Source organism: Erpetoichthys calabaricus, chromosome 3 (genome assembly GCF_900747795.2).
Source record: "Erpetoichthys calabaricus chromosome 3, fErpCal1.3, whole genome shotgun sequence".
NCBI classification, from domain to species: domain Eukaryota; kingdom Metazoa; phylum Chordata; class Cladistia; order Polypteriformes; family Polypteridae; genus Erpetoichthys; species Erpetoichthys calabaricus.
In genome coordinates, this window is record NC_041396.2 from 252,322,228 (window position 1) to 252,342,931 (window position 20,704).

The window sequence follows — 20,704 nt, forward strand, 5'->3', positions numbered from 1 at the left end:
TGTCTTCTGCCAGTGGAGCTTTCGTCCCATTCTCCTCCCACATCTCTACGCAGATAGCCTCTGACATAAAAACAGTTTCATACTCTTCCTAGGGTAATGTCTGACTAAACCCTGGAATCACTTCCAAGGTCAAGAGTACCTCTATGTTTCCTCCACCTCCTGCAGATTACATTTTTGACCTTTATCTGTACCCCTGAACCTTTAGTTAGCCATAATTTCCAGGTGTCCCTGCTGCCTAAACTATCTGAGGGACTTCACGGTCCCATTTGTTCTATTCTGGGACCAGCAGATGTGCATAGCCTTCTCTCTAGTGTCCTGGGGGACATTACATGTTTGTTTCTTTCTCTTTTTCATGCTGGCCGTCCTGACTACTGTTATTTTGGGGAACTACATACACATAGTCAAGTCAAGTCAACTTGCTGTATCTCTGTTGCGGCTCTTCACTGAATACATGCGCAGGGTGCTGGAATGTGCTTACAGTAAAAATGCACACATGGTGTACTGCCCCCCAGTGGCCTCTTGTGTGTCTGCTTCTCCTTGTGCCAATGCACCTCCTGCCTGGAGGCAGATCACAGGATTCAGGTGTATCCTTTTGACCCCTTGAAATATGTCACACAACTTTAAGATGTTCTGTATCTATCCAGTCTATCCACCATCACAATAAATAAGAACACATCCTGTGGGCATTTTAGAAGTGTCAACTGATTTGATCTGATAGAACCTTTTATCCTTACGGAAACCCAACGACAACAACGGGTGACAGTGTAAAATGTGTATAAAAGATGCTTGACACCAAAACTCTTTGAGGCAGAGATGTTTCTAACAATGGTGCAAACTTGCTGCTGTAAGGGTTAAACAAAAATACAGTTCTTCTCACGTATGAATGTCTTTTTGAACAAAAGAATGAATATTTTTTAGTAGTTGAATAGATGTTCATTTCTGTTTGACAGCGTGCATGATTACTATTTTTTGAAATTATATACTAATGTCACCAAATAAAGCTTACAGATTAATGGCTGTATTATTGTTTTAGGAATTAGCATCAATGACAGGTTGAAATTAGTCCCACTGAGTTTGTAAGCTATCTGTATTTTGTTTTTATTTTCGATTTTTCTACTTTTTGATATAAAGATATATTGTTTGGAATTGTGCCATCTAGCCAGAGATTATATGGTTCGTTTCCCTAGAATGGCATTTTGGTATATTTTGGAACACTTATAAGTATACTTTTCAAGTTTTTGGTGGTTGGGGTTGACTGTTTGGATTGAGGCCACACCAGGGTAGTTTGGAGCAGGAACATGCGGTCAGGGGAGGCTGGTGAGGCATCATGAAACGTAAAAAAAATAATAATGATAACATAAAATAAATATGTCCACTGGTCTGTGCTATAAATTTATTTTCTGTATGATTCCAATAATTTTGATAATTTTTATAGTCAAAATCGCTGAATTGGCGCATTTCATGTTCAAATACAGAGCAGAAACACGAGGTGCAGCAGCGATGAGCGGAGCCTCACCTTGGACTGCGCTCTCCCTCACATACGGGGTTGATGCATGCAATTGTCACGTGCCTGCTGCTGTCTCTCTGTATGTCCCCAATATAATGTTTGTACACGCATTTATTATACACTCTGACTTTCCACAGTCTGGCTAATATCTTTAATGAATGTGTGTGACATATCTAGTCTTGCTGATCGGACAGCCCAACAGGTGCTTGTTGCTGCTGTTCTTCTACGCAAACACTGTATAAGTTAACGATATCAGAAAAGTCAAGTGCACTGCAGCGGTCCGTTTATTTTTATTTTTTGTTCCAACTGACTGCCAAAGTAGAAGATTAAGATTTTTAAAACTAAAGGAAAATAAGGAGGGATTTTTTGAAGAAAGTGACGGAGATTTTCATGGAGAAGGATAGGTGCATGGACTTCATTTACAAATAAAGGTAAGATCATAAGCGTTTTTCAATTTTATAAAAAATGGGATCAGACTAAGAAAAAAAACAATCCAATATTTAAAATCTAATTTTTGACCTTAAATAAAATATTCTTATTTTTTTTTTGTTATCCTTTTGTTGAACAGTCTCTATTAAAATTGCATCAGCATCAGAATAAAAAACAACAAAAAAAAAAGATCAAATTGAAATCCGTTTTTTTGTACACAACTCAATACTTCACTTGTATTAATGAGTATGAATTGTGGAACACGTGGCGGGTGCAGAGCAAATGCGCTCTCTCCACTTTTCTCGCCGCTATAAATGTAACATTCTTTCTTAGCCAAATATGTGCCTTAAATATGTGTGTGTGTGTGTGTAAAGAATGCTGTTGAGATTTGTAACATAACCAGTAGTCAATGTGCATGCTGTCAAATGAATAGTGAATAAGCTACTCTTTGGTGTTCATATATTTGTAAATCTGACTTGTACCTCATCAGCCATGAACCTCACCGCATGTCACTGGGTTGGAGAAGGTCCTTGTCTATTTTGTGAAGCTTTTAGTAAGCCTCATACCCCTCCCACTATGTTTGTGACTCCATTGTACAACAACTGAATTATGAGGAAAGATTAAAAGAGCTGAGCCTTTACAGTTTAAACAAAAGAAGATTAAGAGGTGACATGACTGAAGTGTTTAAAATTATGAAGGGAATTAGTCCAGTGGATCGAGACTGTTATTTTAAAATGAGTTTATCAAGAACACAGGGACACAGTTGGAAACTTGTTAAGGGTGAATTTCACACAAATATTTGGAAGTTTTTCTTTACACAAAGAACGATAGACACTTGGAATAAGCTATCAAGTAGTGTGGTGGACAGTAAGACTTTAGAGACTTTCAAAACTTGACTTGATGTTTTTTTGGAAGAAATAAGTGGATAGGACTGACGAGCTTTGTTGGGCTGAATGGCCTGTTCTCATCTAGATTGTTCTAATGTTCTAACTGAAAGGCGAGTATTTTTAAGATAGTTGTTCTATATCTCTCCCCTATGTTATTCACATCCATCTTCTATCATTGACATTTGGTATTCTTATCAATTTTGTTGTTGTCATCCTATTTTTCTCAAACATAATTATCCTTGTAGGTGGCCAGGATAACGGATGGGTATCCCTGCCAGGATGGAGGAAGATTTCTTGCCTAGCTGGGTAGTCATGATGGAAGGATGGCCAAGTTGCGGACACTACCCCACCAGAACACCTTACGATTCCCATCCTGGCTGGGATGCTAGAGGAAACAATGGCCTAATAAAAGCTGGAAGCTTTGAGCAATTTATGCCCCAGATTAATAGGTGGTAGTGTTTCACACATGTAGTCCCAGTTTGGACACCCACAGAGCTATATGGGAATTGGAGTCCAGAAGTTCAGCCCTATAGGGGACAATAGAGGCCACTGCCAAGGGAGGATCTCTCTGGTTTCCGTATGATCTGGAAGTGTCACCAGAAGTACTGCTGGGTCCAACTTAAAAGAAGTTCTCAGCCATACCTCAGTGAGTCAGAATTGGATGGAAGAGGGCAAAACTCACTTGCGGAGAGAAGGGGAGAAAAGAAAGAGACTGAAAGAACAAGTATTTAATTTGTGTATTGACTGTGATTAATTATTTTATTAGAACTGTGTGGATTATAAAGTCTTATATTTTGGAGTTGTGTTGAGTCTTGTGTGTCTGGGATTTGGAGGCTCAGTAGCACCCTCTACTGCTCGCATCCTGTTGCCAGCCGTTATATCTGTTATACACATGTAACATATTATTTAAGCAAGGTTTTCCAATGCCTTTCTGTACTATTATTTCCATAGTGTCCCATTTATACTCCTGCCTGTAAGGAGGAGGAGGGGGTCCTTGAAACAGCTATTCATCCAAACTTGAAGTGCCAAAAGACATTGAAATTTTGGACTACCACTGCTTATGATTTAAGGCCCTATCACACCACACAGTTTTTTAAAGTGACTTTCTGATAACACGATCTTAGACTGGGTGGCACTGTGGCACTTCCCGGGTCCTCCCTGTGTAAAGTTTGCATGTTCTCCCCGTGTCTGCATGGGTTTCCTCCTGGTACTCCGGTTTCCTCCCACAATCCAAAGACATGCAGGTTAGGTGCATTGGCGATCCTAAATTGTCCCTAGTGTGTGCTTGGTGTGTGTGTGTGTGCCATGTGGTGGGCTGGCACCCTGCCTGGGGTTTGTTTCCTGCCTTGGCCCTGTGTTGGCTGGGATTGGCTGCAGCAGACCCCCATGACCCTGTAGTTAGGATATAGTGGGTTGGATAATGGATGGATGGACGATCTTAGACTTAGACTGGCCCTATTTTGACATCCCCAGCAACTCACTCACACCAGATTGTGACTCACCCGACTAAATCAGACAGACTTACCTTTGTTCTAAGTTGTAATACAGTATGTAGTGTGCAGCCAGGAGGTGAAAGGAGTGCTGGAGTTTTGGACTGCACAAGCAGAAGACTTGTATGTCTGCTGTTTCATGTTTGTCATACCATAACATTTTGGAAAAAGGCAAAAAAAGGTTGAGATTGTGACTGAACTTGCCATACTTGGAAAAAGCATTTGTACAGCTGCTGGTGCAGTCAGGAAGCCTGGTAGTTGACTGTAAGAATGCAGTGAGCTACAAATACTTTCAAAATGTAAAGCTGTGCTAAAATAGCTAGCTAGCTAAGATAGATTATGTAATTTCCATCCTCAAGGCTGTGAGATCAACAAACAGTTGTGAAGTTTGACATACCCTCCAACAAGAAGTCGTTTAATGTGGTGCCAGCTTTACTCTTTAGTAACTTGATGCTCTGATACTTAGTTATACTTCAGTATACATTCCTCTTCATTACTGTTACACCTATTGCTGGAATAATATTCTTTATTTTTCACACACTGGAGTCCTTTGTTATATTATACTCTATTCATATAGTTGTGGTTTAATAATTAGTTTTTTTGTAATATATATTTTCTTGTTTCAATCAAATATTAGGTTGTTTATTTTTTGACATATGCTATTGCTTTTGCTTATTATTCGCCTGCTCCTTTTGTTTTCAGAATAATTGCAGCTTATGTGTTATACTAGCAGGCAGTTGTTTACTCTCATACTGATATTTTGTTTATGACTTTTAATTCTTTTCATATTTTTCCTCTAATGTGTAAAATGATTCACTTAACAGTATTTTGTTAAGGATCCTCTTAATAGCGTTCTGATAATATACTTTATTGACAGAGCTTGATCAGTGCATTATTTCACTACGAATGCTTAAACACAAAGCTTTAGTTCAAGTTATAAATGCAATTTTTTTTACAGTATACACAAAATAAGTAAAATAGTTCACAAAGAGTTCATGCTCAGCATCAATAAAACTTTGAACATCACAGAAACACGAATCTGCTTTTGAAGAACTTTATATGGAACTTTCAAGGAACTTGTAATCCTGTTCAGACGGGCAGTAAAAAGTTATATACTGCAACAGCAGAGGTTTAGGAAGTGTGTGTGTCTGTGTAAAACATATTTACTGTACTCTACTTATAGTCAGTCAGTCAGTCATTGTCCAACCCGCTTTATCCTAACTACAGGGTCACAGGGGTCTGCTGGAGCCAATCCCAGCCAACACAGGGCGCAAGGCAAGAACAAATCCCGGGCAGGGCGCCAGCCCACCACAGGGCACACACACACATACCACATACATTTTAATTATTATTAATACCATCATTAAGTTTGTAGATGACACAACAGTGGTGGGTCTCATCAACAATGGGAATGAGTCAGTTTACAGAATGGAGATATGACGATATTGGCAGACTGTGCAAATGTAACAGTCTGTCTTATAACATGGACAAGATAAAAAAGATGATTATTGATTTCAGAAAAGCCCATGCTGCTCACACCCCACTGCGTACTGAGGGCTCTCCATTCAAATTGGTCAAGAGAACCAAATTCCAACGTGTGAACCTGGCAGCTGACTTTACTTGTTCAGTTAACACCACCTTCATAGCCAAGAAGGCGCAGCAGCACCTCCATCTCCTTTGGCGGCTGAAGAAGGCAAGCCTACCTCCAGCCATTGTCACCGCATTCTGCAGAGACACTATTGAGAATGTTCTGACCAGCCACATCACTGTCTGGTTTGGGATCAGCAGTGTCTCTACAACGGATAGTGCACACACCAGAAACGATCATTGGGATCTCTCTACTGTCGATTAAACACATCTTTATAAAGTGATGCAATAATAAAACTTTATTTATTAAAACTTTATTACTTCTTTTACATTATATCTGTGAAGGACCGCTCCCACCCTGGTCTCTTTGTCTCACTTCAATCTGGCAGAAGGTACCATAGTATCTGAACCAATTCTGCCAGGTTGTGCAACACCTTCTACCCCATGGCTGTCCGAACTCTGAACTTGGTGCGGCCCCCCCTGCCCTCAGATCTGCTCTTATTAGCTTATTTACAGAATATGCAGTACATTTATTATTCTTGTTACTATGGTTGAATGTTATCATTTATTTATTTATCACTATGTATTTCAAATTATTATTGTTTATTCACTTACCTATTATTGTATATATTTATAGTATAATGTAGTTCTTTACTTGCCCTGTGCTTATGTATATGTTGCGCTGTGGTCCTGGGGAATATTATTTTGTGCCACCCTATGCTGCAATACCGAGGATGACAATAAAGCCACTTGACTTGTATATATTTTAAAGTGAACTTTTACTTTTTTAATTTACCACATATCCCTTTACTATCCCAATTGTCTATACATATTTAGAAATATGTTTAAAGAAAAACAACATAATAGGACACAAAAACATGTTGAACATACTGTAAATAAAAAATTGCAATATATAGAAATTTCAACAAATTAATTTTTGAATTAGGTTTTTAAAATAAAGTTCAGGAAATGGCCGGATAAATGAATGGATGATCTTATTGTTTAATTATCTAAATTTTTCACATTCAGTAGTGTGGTATTTACACTTATAAGAAATTAGCCAACCCCTGCGGCCTCGCCATGCGTAGTAGTGAAACAGGACAGCAAGGAGGGCCCTGCCCGGCTCCCCACTCCTGACATCACGCTTTCCCGTTCTCCTCTGCCCGCAGCCTCTCTCTCGGATTAGCGCAAATATATCGCTCCTGCAAGTGAACTATGATACTTAGCACAATGAGATAAGTCGCAAAATCAACCGGAATGTTCAAGCAAATTATAGAAAAACCCCAATCTAAATCCGTTAAGTAGTTCTTTCGTGAAAAGAGGACAGACAGACATTGAATTTCATATATATAGAAATTTAGGAATATTTGTAATGTTACCAAAACTTTAAAGGTGCGACTGTGTTTTGTCATTTTTCTATTATTGTGCATTTCTGTGTAATTTGCTTCCTTATTTGTATCCTAATAATGATAATTAACAACGAGTGGAGCAGACACCCAAGTGAAAGACACTGAATGATCAAAGGCTGCAGCTACGTCAATGTCAGTCCTACTGGCACCCTCAGTAGTAAATGATGGATTAAATTACTAGACTATTTGGAAAAACACAATGACAATCGTGATGATGAGGAGGAGGAAAATCTTAAAAATCAAGCATAAAACTCACTACATTAGTCCCATATAGCATACATAAAAGCTTTCCAGTTTACAATAATATTTCTCAAATCCAGTTTTGTAATTTCTAGCTTGGCACACAATATATAAATAACAGCTTGCATAACTCCAATGAAAAGCAGAAGTGTGTTAGCCAAGCGGCCTCCCAAGACTGAAACTAAGTGCTCAGTCTGTAACTTAAAATTCTCTGCAAAAGTGTTTGTTTTAAATTCATCTGGAAAAGACCCCTGTTTTTATTTAAGTAAAAGAGTTTTACTAAAACCCTTGGCTCTTAAGTAGGCTGCGCCTGATACTTTGTCAGTTGACATATGCGCAGCAAAACTCTGTGATAAGAAACAATTTTCAATGCAAAATCTAGCGTGAAACACCATTTGATGTCATTCAGATGTGGAGAACAAAAGCACGCAAACATTAAGGAAAATTAATTTTCAAAGAGATAAAATGTGGAAAATGTTCCCAGACAGTACCATAAGACATTTAATGTGTCAACTAACATGCTGTTAATGTAAATTCAGCACCGCTTACGGATGTAGCTTACAATTCTGAATTTTTTAGAACCATTTTACAATCCAATTTACTTTGCTTATGTGTGATATTTGAATCCACGCTTGCTTGGGATTTGGCAAAACCTGAACATTGCATTAAATTTTCTTTTAAATGCCAGCAGGATGTGAGGAGACACACTGCCAACAACCTTTTGCTTATTTTAGGGCTCTTTTCAAGCAATCTATAAATCTATTGTTCAAAAATGTTGATTATTTTTGTAGTAAACCTTTTGCTATGTTTTTTCTTGGCAACATTTAAAATTGGATTAGGTTTTAGAAGAACACATTGGATGGTCCTAATGCTCTGGTTCATCCAATGTGTTTAAAAATGTATTTGTTCCCTGGGGAAAATTTAGCAAATATTAAATAATAAATTTTATATACATTTTCTTATTGCACCATACATACCTTGACTATACAGTAAATTTTTCTTTCTTTACCATTAGGGAGCAACAATCCAAATGTGAAAATAAATTTAGTAGAGGGCTGACCACACCGAGAGCTTGGCCTCCCCACTGGTGGAGAACATGTCTCTTTTATGAGTGCTTTATGAAAAACATCAATTTGGCTCCGAGTTTCCTTTTTCCAGGTTCTCCATTTTGTTGAAGTTATAATCTGGATGGCTTTAATTGGTTGGTTAATGCTAGCAATTCTGTCTTCAAGAATTGCCATTCAGGGCATTTATAGTGGTCCAATAGCACCATCTAGCACATAAGCTGTGATTTGCACACACTGCTTTGTTTACTAACACACATTTCTTCCACAAACTTAAGATTCTCACTTCCTTGTCAAACATTAGAACAGGCCACTCAGCCGAATGCACTCACCAATCCTATTTACTTATTTGCTCTAACACAGCATTGAGGTGGAAGGTGGGAGCATGCACTCATACAGTGTTGCTGCATCCACCACACAACAAACCCAAGTACAGCTGTGTAACACATTAGTTTGACAGGAATAGTGTGAGATTTTTTTTTACAGTGGCAGGAGTGCCAGTCCTGCCATCAACCCCCAAGTTTTCCCTGCAAGGTGGAGGATCTGCTTGCAGGTTAGCATCATACCCAGGATGTAGGAATTGCAGGTTAAGGGCCTTGCTCAAGGGACCCAACAGAGTGGAATCACTCCTGGCATTTACAGGAATCGAACAAGCAATCTTGTGATTGCCAGCTTAGTTCCATATCCTCAAAGCCACCATTGAGGCAAGTTTTTAAAAATCCCAAAAGTACCACCTTACTTGGTAATTTACCACCAAGTGCCTAAGGTTCATGGTGTGAAGGTGTCACGTTTTCATCTTAATGTTAATTTTCATGGCTTAAGGGACTGGTTTGGAACAAAACTGGCAAAGTGTTGGCACTAATATAACATTTTCAAACCCATTTAGTGAAATTCAGTGTTGTGGGGACTAGCGCCCATCCAAATAGCACAAAGAGCATGGCAGGACCCAATACTGCATTGGATGCCAGTGCATCACACAGTACACGTGCGGACACTACAACCATGACTCCACACTTACAATCACCAATTAGCCTAGCAGGTCTTTGGGATAAGAGAGTAACCCCTACACAGACACCACACGGTCAATGATCGGGCGCAGAGTTTGAACCTAAGATCCTACATTCATCAAGCAACAGTCTACCCACTTGTACCCTCCATGGATATTTTTCCTGAATTTATGGATAGAGTTAAGAAACTGGCTTCTGTGCTTCCAGGAAACTGGCCAAACAAAATTCTGGATTTATGGATGATTTTTCAGCCGTGAACTGAAAACTTCAAAGTTTTATTAAAACACAGACATTTGTTGGAAACTTGTTTTGATCTGCCATTAGGTTCCACTTTCCTTAATGTTCTCTGTTCCCCAATAAATCAGAAGGTGGGACTACATCCAGGGAAAAATATGTAACTACTTCATAGTGCCTGTTTATTGTTATATAAATTACTGCTAAAAAAGACAGCTCCTGAAATCAGCAGTAGGAACATATCCACAAGTAAGGGCTCAATCTACATGTGGCCTTAGAAAGGCAGTATGAGTTATTGGATTAGGTATTGTTTGTAAAATTATTAAATATTTGCTTAATCCACACCAGTGATCCCCTGTTGCATGAACAGGTAACGTAATCTGCTAGTGCTCTAACTGAACAAATACTATACATATAAAATGTATTTTGCTCTGGTCATTTATAAACATCGCAAATATGTAATATGTTTAGTTTCTTTAGCTTTGCCAAGATGTACTGAGCCTCAATTGACCCTTTGTCTTAATTTGATTGAGTCCTGAAACAAAACAGGGCCTGTGCTTTTATTACAGCACATTCTGACACCTACTGCACTTAAGGTAATTCAAGGCCGTGGCGGTTCTGTTGAAGCAGTACTGAGCATAAGGAGGAAGCAGACCTGGACAAGCCATAACTCCATGGCAGGGTCCATCTACACCTATACTGGAAACAATTTGAAACAATTAATTAACCTAACACATACAGTATGTCTTTAGGGATAAAGAAGGAAAATCAGAGTACTAGGAGAATTGTGTAAGAACAAGCAGTAAGGCGGTGTTGACCCCTTGTAGCTGCTGGTTGTTGGTCCATCTATCTTCTGTTTTGAATTGGACTCCTAACCTAATTAAGCACGTTGTTATTTACCAGTTTCTATGTTTTGGAGTCCAAGCTGACTTTAGAAAACTAAGTTTAGTACATTTTTATTAGAATATACCACACATTTATGTATGTTACAGGGGGATTATTTAGTGTTGGTTTTTTTAATGTTCATTATCATTGGGATTTTCATTTATTTCTAGGTGTTCTGGTTATTTAATCCATTATTTACTAATAAGGATATTAATGGATCTGACACTGAAGTTGTTACAGCCTTTCAACACTCAGTGCTGTTTACCCGAGTATCTGCTCTGATGCAATTAAGGGAGTAAACTACACAGAAAAGGCATGTTAACAGGAAAAGAACAATAGAGTTACACATTTAAAGCTATAGCAAAAATACAAATATTTGGAAATATATTATAAATGTAAAAATCACATTTTTGTGCTTTTCTGAATGCAGAACAAGAGAAGAGAAAAAAAAATAAAGGAGATCAGCACTCAAAAGTTTCACTGATTGTGAAAGCGGTTTTAAAAAAAAAATGCAGCCACATGGGGTCCCTAGGACTGAATCTTTGAAGCACTAGGGTAAAGGAAACAAAAACAAAATGCTAGATCTATGCTACTTACTGTACCACTATGCCACCCAAAATAGGAACTGGAAACTCTATACTGCTTCCAAAAACTAGCCAGGAGATGACTGTTAGATTTGCAGTGTCAACACCACAAATAAAAATGGCATTGAACTATAGTAAAAAATGGAGGTGCACAGTGGTACTGACCAGAAAGCAGGAGACAGAGCTGGAGGTGTCAGAGTTAAAGATGCTAAGATTTGCACTGGGTATGACAAAGATGGCTAGGATTAGAAATGAGTATATTAGAGGGTCAGCTCAAGTTGGACAGTTGGGAGACATAGTCAGAGAGGCGAAATTGCGTTGGTTTGAACATGTGCAGAGAAGAGATGCTGGTTATATTGGGAAAAGAACGATAAGGATAGAGCTGCTAGGTAAGAGGAAAAGAGGAAGGCCTAAGAGAAGGTTTATGGATGTGGTGAGAGAAGACATGCAGATGATGGATGTAACAGAGCAAGATGCAGAAGACAGGAAGATATGAAAAAAGATGATCCACTGTCGCAATCCATAATGGGAGCAGCCGAAAGAAGAAGAAGAAGGCTTACTGAAAGAAAATGCCATATATCTGTCACCTACGTAGTTGTCACTTATTAATGGTTAATATGCATCCAGGAGAATTCTTAGTAGGCTTACAGTCCTATAAAGCACACTCCTCACACCAAAGTTAAACTGTTAGAAACTGACTTGGTGAACACAAAACCTGCCTCAAAGAATAAACATTCAGGACACCAACAGAGTTTAATGCCTTCCAATGAATTTATTTTAAATAACAGACAAACCAGGCAAAAGTAAGATAGTCACTCGCCACAAGGTTAAAGGAATCACAATCTTATAAAGATGCATTTCCCCAAACACAGATTTCTCACCCTTTCAGATTTAATGACTATGCCAGACTGCAGATGAAACAAACACTCACTAGTGTGAGAAAATGCAGGTGGGCTAAACGATCACTAAAAACACAACTAATTAACTTTAATACTCCTCTCCCTCCTCCTCACCCTCTCCTTCAATTGAATCAACCCCTACTTCCTCGTAGTCTTTCTCCAAGGCGGCCATGTCTTCACGTGCCTCAGAGAACTCCCCTTCCTCCATACCTTCCCCAACATACCAGTGGACAAAAGCACGCTTGGCGTACATTAAGTCAAATTTGTGATCAAGACGTGCCCAAGCCTCAGCAATAGCAGTCGTGTTGCTTAACATGCACACTGCCCTCTGAACTTTTGCAAGATCACCCCCAGGTACTACAGTAGGGGGCTGATAGTTGATGCCCACCTTGAAACCAGTAGGACACCAGTCCACAAATTGGATAGTGCGTTTTGTTTTGATTGTAGCAATAGCAGCGTTGACATCTTTGGGCACAACGTCACCACGGTATAGCAGGCAGCAGGCCATGTATTTGCCATGGCGAGGGTCACATTTGACCATCTGGTTGGCTGGCTCAAAGCAAGCATTAGTGATCTCAGACACTGAAAGCTGCTCGTGATAGGCTTTCTCAGCAGAAATGACTGGGGCATAGGTAGCTAGGGGGAAGTGGATACGAGGGTAGGGCACCAAGTTGGTCTGGAACTCTGTCAGATCAACATTCAGTGCCCCATCAAAGCGCAGAGAAGCTGTGATGGATGACACAATTTGGCTGATGAGTCGATTCAGATTGGTGTAGGTGGGGCGCTCAATGTCAAGGTTCCTGCGGCAAATGTCATAGATGGCTTCATTGTCTACCATGAAGGCACAATCTGAGTGCTCAAGAGTGGTGTGGGTGGTCAGGATGGAATTATAGGGCTCCACAACTGCTGTGGATACTTGAGGAGCAGGATAGATGGAGAATTCCAGCTTAGATTTCTTCCCGTAGTCAACAGAGAGACGTTCCATCAGCAATGAAGTGAAACCAGACCCAGTGCCACCACCAAAACTGTGGAAGACAAGGAAACCCTGGAGACCTGTGCACTGGTCAGCCTATAAAGAAAAAGCTTAGAATTATACTCCTGTATAGTATACAATGAGAAACCAATAGAGAAAATACAGTATTAAAGAAACTAACCAGTTTGCGAATCCTGTCCAACACCAAATCAATGATCTCTTTGCCGATAGTGTAATGCCCTCTAGCATAATTGTTGGCTGCATCTTCTTTCCCAGTGATTAACTGCTCTGGGTGAAAAAGCTGCCTGTAGGTTCCTGTACGCACCTCATCTGTGAAGCAGAGAAAATGACCGTTAAGATACATTGAGGCAAGAAAACTAGGGTCCCAGAGATTTTCCTCAGTAACTAACTTGACTTACCAATTACTGTTGGCTCCAGATCCACAAACACTGCCCTGGGGACATGTTTTCCAGCTCCTGTCTCACTGAAGAAAGTGTTAAAGGAGTCATCTCCTCCTCCAATGGTTTTATCACTAGGCATCTGCCCATCTGGCTGGATGCCATGCTCCAAGCAGTACAACTCCCAACAGGCATTGCCGATCTGGACACCAGCCTGTCCAACATGGATGGAGATGCATTCACGCTACAGAGGTCAAGAAAGAGAAGACACTGAGTTCAGTATTAAAACATCAAGTGTAACAAATATTATTCAGTTCTAATCACGGTAGACCAAGAAAGCAATACTATCAAATCAACTTTCATTAATAAGAATGTCCATTCCCATTGCTCCCAAGGATGTACCAATTTTCACAATATTTTCAAATGGACTTTAATTAGAAGATAGATTTATTAACCAGCATGTGTCGTACTGGGATAGAATATCTCCTGGTCAGCTACCTTGGTTTTTCTGTGATATTTGTTCCAGAATTATATACAAAACTGCTGCATGGTACTCTAGGATAGGCAGTAAGTAAGAATCCTCAGGAGAGGTAATTCTGTGTTTATTACTAAGAACAGACACTTGTATAACTTGACTGTTATACAAAAAATAAAATACTTTAGGACAGCCACTGGAGAGGTTACATTATATCACTATAAAATATAGATAAATAAATGTGATAACATTTTATTTCTTTACTCAAGTACATCTGGTTACAGTTCTGCTTTTGTATCCCTAAAAGCCAGCTAAGGGCATGTAGATGATAACAACAATTTATAATAAATCACATGTGATGTAAAATTCAGCCTAAAAGTAATTTAAAAGTGCATGTGTGGAATCTTTTCCACAAATGTATTTTCTTTTAGAACTGTGCAAACTTATGTAATGGGAAAAACCTGCCTGCTCCAAGTCTTGTGCTTATTCTGCAGCAAGTGAGAGAGGGAATAGGTTTCATACCTAACAGCTTGACCATTGCCATCAAAATGTTTAGTGTGTATCACATATTGAGAAACCAGTCTCAAAACAGAAATATGTAAACGACAGTACTAAAAGCACCATGCTAGAAGTGGCAATGGTTGAATTTTCTGTAAATCTAACCAGAAAGAATTAAAGAGAGAATTTCTTATTAGTATTCATAAGGCAGCAATTCTCACTCTTAAATTTCATCGCCAACAGGCTGGACAAAGAAGCCATTACTGGGATGAACCAGTTTTTTTTTTTTTTTTAATCGTCCAACTCTGATGGCAATTTAACACTTGATAGAAAGCCTCACCATATGACTTAGTCCAAAAATAAAAAATGATAACATCTTTGTAACTCTGACTAAACAAAATTATATTTATACGATTTGCCACCATCTGCTCCCAGTTTCCCCAATGTGGATACTTAAAATACTAATTTGAAGTGATTCATAACCACTAGCTCTCCTCATTGGTGGAGAACAATGATTCATTTAGTCCAACACATGAGGACATGACTAAAGAAATGCAAATGTATAGAGACCAGGCTTTAGTTCCTGTTTTTTGTTTTTTTTTTTAACCATGGTTAAACAGTATACTAGGCGAGTTTACTAATGATCACTTTCTCTTCAGTTTAAGGACCTTTCCCCATTACATGGTGACAGGGTATTGCAACTTATCCCAGCAACATACAGATGGAACCAACTCTGCATAATATACCAAACCATCACACACACACACACTCATACTGAACCATTTTAAAGCCACCAATTAGTCTAATCTGTATCACTTTACAAAGAAGGAGGAAACTGGAATTCCCAGAGAAAACCCAGGCAAAAAAGAGTGGAATTTGCAAGCGCTATGCATATAGCCAATGACCTAACAGAGCACAAAGGCAGGTCTTTAAGACCATGCGGCAACTAGCCACTGAACTACTGTGGTACTGTACTCAGTAATCTAACAGCTGTAAAATAACTGAAATCAGATAATAATTCAATATGGCATTTTATATGTTACTGGATAGACACATTTATCTGAAAAGCTGGGCAACACAATGCAGCAAAAGCTGTCTAATGCAGAAATATATAAATATTTTTTAAAATCTAAGAGAAAGTGGCATGGAACTAGGAACACACATGGAAATTAATCTGATTTTTTTTCTAGCAGATGTATGTAGATCTACTGAAGGCAGGCAGCTCTCAATCAGCACTTAACTAATTGTTAATATCTGTATTTTACTTATTACTGTATTATTCACAAAAAGTTTAATTTATGATTGATTTGCAGTAATGATTTATGTAATATTCCAAACTGACTGTCCTATTGCACCCCACTACTCAAATAAATACACTGATATTCACATCACATCACTGGCTGGGAGAACTGCCACACTTGGACAACCTGAATCAATAACCTGGAGGAAGACATGCCAGGTCCACTTAGCAACTGTTGCAGTAAGGCAGGGCACCAGGCCTCGAACACGTCAACGTAAGTTATCTTTAAAGCTGATGCTTCCATGAGAGATTCACGGTGAGGAAAAGCTAGTCCATGCAGCGGATGGAGCAAGGCATTAACAATTTCGGCGTGGTCGGGTTCCCAATCCATATACAGTAATAGCATAGTTTAGGTCATTGTTCGGGTGCAAAGGAAGCCAGAAAACCATGAAAACTTTACATTTAAGTTACACAACCTGAAAATCCAAACTGTCCACCTTCCTTAAACTCAGGTCACCAGATTATAGTTGAATTTCAGACTCCGGTTTCATTTTACGGAACGCTCCAGTGGAGATTGTGAATATGTAATAAGCCAGAAGGGGCAGTCACGAGCCACACTTCACTGCCTGTCCGGGTACTTTCGGTAAGCAATTCTAAAAATAGCAACCTGTCTAAACCCCGTATTTTAGCAAATGGTATGAATTTAAACTATGCTGCAGGGAGTTGTTAAGAGTTACCATTTAACCAGAGTGGTGTAAGTCTTCGTATTTCTTCTTTCAATTCTGCTTCCCTGAGTTCTTTTCATCTTAATCAGTTTCATCACGTTGCGGCATAACTATCACAATTATTTGAAGGGAAAAAAATCTTAATCATGGCTCAAGGCTTTTAGGACGGCTCCTCGCACTGTAGAGCACACTCAAAAGCTCCACCACACCCAGTAACACTTGCCTATAAAGTCGCGAAGCCTGTACTCGGTCACTCTGCCACGTAAGTCGACTTTTCCTAGTGATTGGCTAACAACGATGCCTTGCCATATGCGAAGGAAGGCAGGCGGAGCAGAAGCCGCGCGCTCGGGATGCTCGGGGACCGCTTTGCGCGCTGGGCGGGAAAACACGCATTGCGGAAGGAAAATGAAGATCGATCAGGGAGGGAGTTGAGGGTTAGAAAGCTGTCCCGACTTTAGCGCTGCGGTAAATCTCTCTTAATCCGCTTTCGGTATTAGAAGAGAAACGGCTACGGATGGCCAATGCTGTAGTTACTTTGGTGGATACCAGCAGAGTTAACGCGTCAATTCTCCATCAATGTAACGGCAATTTGACAAGCAGCTCCCACCCCCTGCGCATACTCGGTCCCAGTGACTCTCCGCATCCCGTCCCGACCAGCTGTTTTCGACCATTCCTTGAGAATCAATAAAAACGCAGAATGACGAAAAGGCTGCAACTCACCATTTTAGAAGCGGCTTGGTGTTTAGGAAGCGGTGCAGAAGCGATATAAAATTAAAATAGCGTTACTCAACTCGACAGCTAAGAGTCGATCAAAGTAACTGAATGGCGGTGGGAGGGCGCTGCGATCGCATTTGTAGCACCTCAGTGAGAATATATTAATATATTATGTTAATGAGATGCCAAGTCGCCAATTGGAGCATAAGGTGCATGTCTGTTATGTGCAACCTCCGTGACAAGACACAGGCTGGGAACCAATTGTACTGACGACAGACATGCTGCAGTGACCCCCAGTATTCCTTTACGATTAGAAGATCAGCTTTTAATTCTTGAGATCCACTAGTGCAGCAGAAAGGGATTTATACTAAGCGTATTAATATTGTTTTTAAATTGTTTTGTTATTAATTGGGATTTATTATTTAATGTGTTTTTTTCTGCACATACACACATCTCCAAATATTTGCACAACACCTAATAAAAATTACTTCAAGAAAAGGGTGGGCAGATTGATATTAGGTATTTGCTTTTTACTAATGTATTCTTACAAGCACAACCAAAGTAAGCAATTCAATCAACATTCCAGCAGGAGCTCTCACCTGGTACAAGGTCTTCAGATTCATATTGAATGTCTGAGATTAGAGGGGTTGTGGGGATAATGTTATAGACAACAGGCTCATTGTGAAACAATACATTCCTAGTGAATACTCCCATTTCCTCCTGCTTCTTAACTCAGAGTTCTGAGTACATGGGTCTGCTGCAGAGGATTAGCAGGCAAGCCGCACTGCAGAAGATCTTTACAGACAAAGCCTTCTGAGCAGCCAGATCAGCAGAAGCAAACATCTTGAATAAAAACCTCTTTCAGTGACTTAAGCAGTCCAGTGTAGATGTGTTTTCCACCATGGCCAGTTGTTTGTCTCTGTGTTTCTGTACTTATTAACTAAAAGATTATACTGGTGCCAGCTTGGAGCAGGAACGGTCTAATGTGGCACAGCAGTCTCCACAACTCAGAAAAATAGTAACCTTCATGCCAGAATTTGTAAAACCTGTTATTTCCATCACAGAGTCATGTGGAAACAGAAACTATTTCTTCTGTATTGGTGTAATGCCAGAACAAACCTTAGAGGAGCAAACAGAGCAAAACAGGACACTTATCTACACATGTCCCTCTTTGAATTTTGGTTGGAAATTCAGAGTTGTCTTCACAGTCGTGAGATGGGAAGACTGCATCACTGTGCCATTCAGTAAAGCAAATTATCTTGGTTAGTCAAAAACAGAGTCACAGGGAGCTACTGTCTATTCTTACAGTATAAGATACAGAAGAGGAAAAAAATTTTGGATGGTATACTGTATAATCCATCACGGGGCACACTGAAACAAACACACACACAAACACACACAATCGAAGAGTCAGTTTAGAGCTGCCAGTTGACCTAACTGCACATTAATGAAGGGTGGAAATCAGAGTACAAATAGACAATGCACACAGATACAGGATGACAGTGCAAGCTTTGCATAGACAGTGACAAAACCATATAATGTATTCAATTAAACTTCAACCAGATTATATAACATAACATTCTCAGCCTTACTGTTAATCTAATTTAGGATCATAGGGGACTGGTGCCTATCCTGGCAGCAATGGTTACAAGGTAGGAATCTTTCATGCACATGACGCTACTCCACTGCAGTACCCACTCTTGCACACTCCTACACAGACCGCCAATATACAGTACTGCAGACTTGCAAGTGAAATTAACCAACACAAATATGGGGATTTGGGAGGTTTATACATTCCATACCAAATGTTTGTAATGCATGTACTAATAAAACGCGTTACATCTTTCACTCCAACAGATCAGAATCAGAATCATCCATCCATCCATCCTCTTCCGCTTATTCGAGATCGGGTCGCAGGGGCAGCAGCTTGAGCAGAGATACCCACACTTCCCTCTCCCCGGCCACTTCTTCTAGCTCTTCCGGAGGAATCCCAAGGCGTTCCCAGGCCAGCCGAGCGTCATAGTCCCTCCAGCATGTCCTGGGTCTTCCCTGGGGCCTCCTCCCGGTTAGATGTGCCCGGAACACCTCACCAGGGTGGCGTCCAGGAGGCATCCTGATCAGATGCCCGAGCCACCTCATCTGACTCCTCTCGATGCGGAGGAGCAGTGGCTCTACTCTGAGCTCCTCCCGAATAACTGAGCTTCTCACCCTATCTTTAAGGGAAAGCCCAGACACCCTGTGGAAGAAGCTCATTTCAGCCGCTTGTATTCGCTATCTCGTTCTTTCGGTCACTACCCATAGCTCATGACCATAGTTGAGGGGAGGAACATAGATTGACTGGTATATTGTGAGCCTTGCCTTGCGGCTCAGTTCCTTTTTCACCACGACAGACCGATGCGAAGCCCGTATCACTGCGGATGCCGCACCGATCCACATGTCGATCTCCCGCTCTATTCTCCCCTCACTCGTGAACAAGACCCCGAAATACTTGAACTCCTCCACTTGGGGCAGGATCTCACTCCCAACCCTGAGAGGGCACTCCTCCATTTTCCGGCTGAGGATCATGGTCTCGGATTTGGAGGTGCTGATTCCCATCCCAGCCGCTTCACACTCGGCTGCGAACCGATCTAGAGAGAGGACAACATCATCTGCAAAAAGCAGTGACCCAATCCTGAGCCCACCAAACCGGACCCCTTAATGCCCTGGCTGCCCCTAGAAATTCTGTCCACAAAAGTTATGAACAGAATCGGTGACAAATAAGGGCATCCCTGGCTGAGTCCAACTCTCACTGGAAATGGGTTTGACTTACTGCCGGCAATGCGGACCAACTCTGACACTGGTTGTACAGGGACTGAACAGCCCTTATCAGGGTGTCCGGTACCCCATACTTCCGGGGCACCCCCCACAGAATTCCCAGAGGGACACGACTCGAGGATCGGACGCCTTTTCCAAATCCACAAAACACATGTAGACTGGTTGGGCAAACTTCCATGCACCCTCCAGGGTGAATCAGAATTCACTTTATTGGCCAGGCATGCTAATGTGTCCTAGGACTTTGTCTTGATAGATCTGGTGCAACATACAAGTACAACAAAAAATACAAAACTTAAAATGATAAAATATGATGCAGCATACAAGGGCAATACAAATCAATAAAGAAATAGCAGAATTAAAATGTCCAGGTAGTCTAGTGCGCAGGTATACATAGATACTGAGAAGAAGCTGAGACCTGACTAGTAAGTATAACTGCATGTGGAAAAAAAACTTTTAGGTGAGATGTTGTTTTAGCTTTCATTGCCCAAAGCAATTTACCAGAAGGAAATCTTTGATGCCCTGTGTGAGTCAGATCAGCAATGATCTTTGTGACACTCTTAGTTACCTTGGACTCATGTAGGACTTGAATGTGAAGTAAGTTACAGGCTATGATCCTTTCATAGGCTCCGATGATGCTCTGCAGAT

At 40.3% G+C, this 20,704-nt stretch overlaps 1 protein-coding gene and 1 long non-coding RNA gene across 2 annotated transcripts in view; one reads left to right on the forward strand and one right to left on the reverse strand.

The window, feature by feature from the left end:
- The window catches only part of LOC127527313 (uncharacterized), a 69,107-nt gene that overhangs the window by 30,518 nt on the left and 17,885 nt on the right, over positions 1–20,704 (forward strand). The window contains exon 2 of the long non-coding RNA XR_007934613.1: positions 12,894–12,998. This is a non-coding gene — a long non-coding RNA (uncharacterized LOC127527313). The remainder of the gene's footprint in view (positions 1–12,893; positions 12,999–20,704) is intronic.
- LOC114648807 (tubulin alpha chain) lies at positions 12,076–17,374 on the reverse strand. The gene is made up of 4 exons (XM_028798069.2): positions 17,252–17,374; positions 13,615–13,837; positions 13,377–13,525; positions 12,076–13,291 (listed from the first exon to the last, which is right to left on the reverse strand). Exons 1-4 carry the CDS (start codon positions 17,252–17,254, stop codon positions 12,311–12,313), a joined length of 1,356 nt encoding a protein of 451 aa, XP_028653902.1. The 5' UTR covers positions 17,255–17,374; the 3' UTR covers positions 12,076–12,310.

Coding starts and splice junctions, on each gene's coding strand:
- LOC114648807 (XM_028798069.2), bottom strand. Junction 13,526..13,614: donor TCTGGAGCCAACAGTAATTG/GTAAGTCAAGTT, acceptor TCTGCTTCACAG/ATGAGGTGCGTACAGGAACC. Junction 13,292..13,376: donor TGGACAGGATTCGCAAACTG/GTTAGTTTCTTT, acceptor TTTTCTTTATAG/GCTGACCAGTGCACAGGTCT.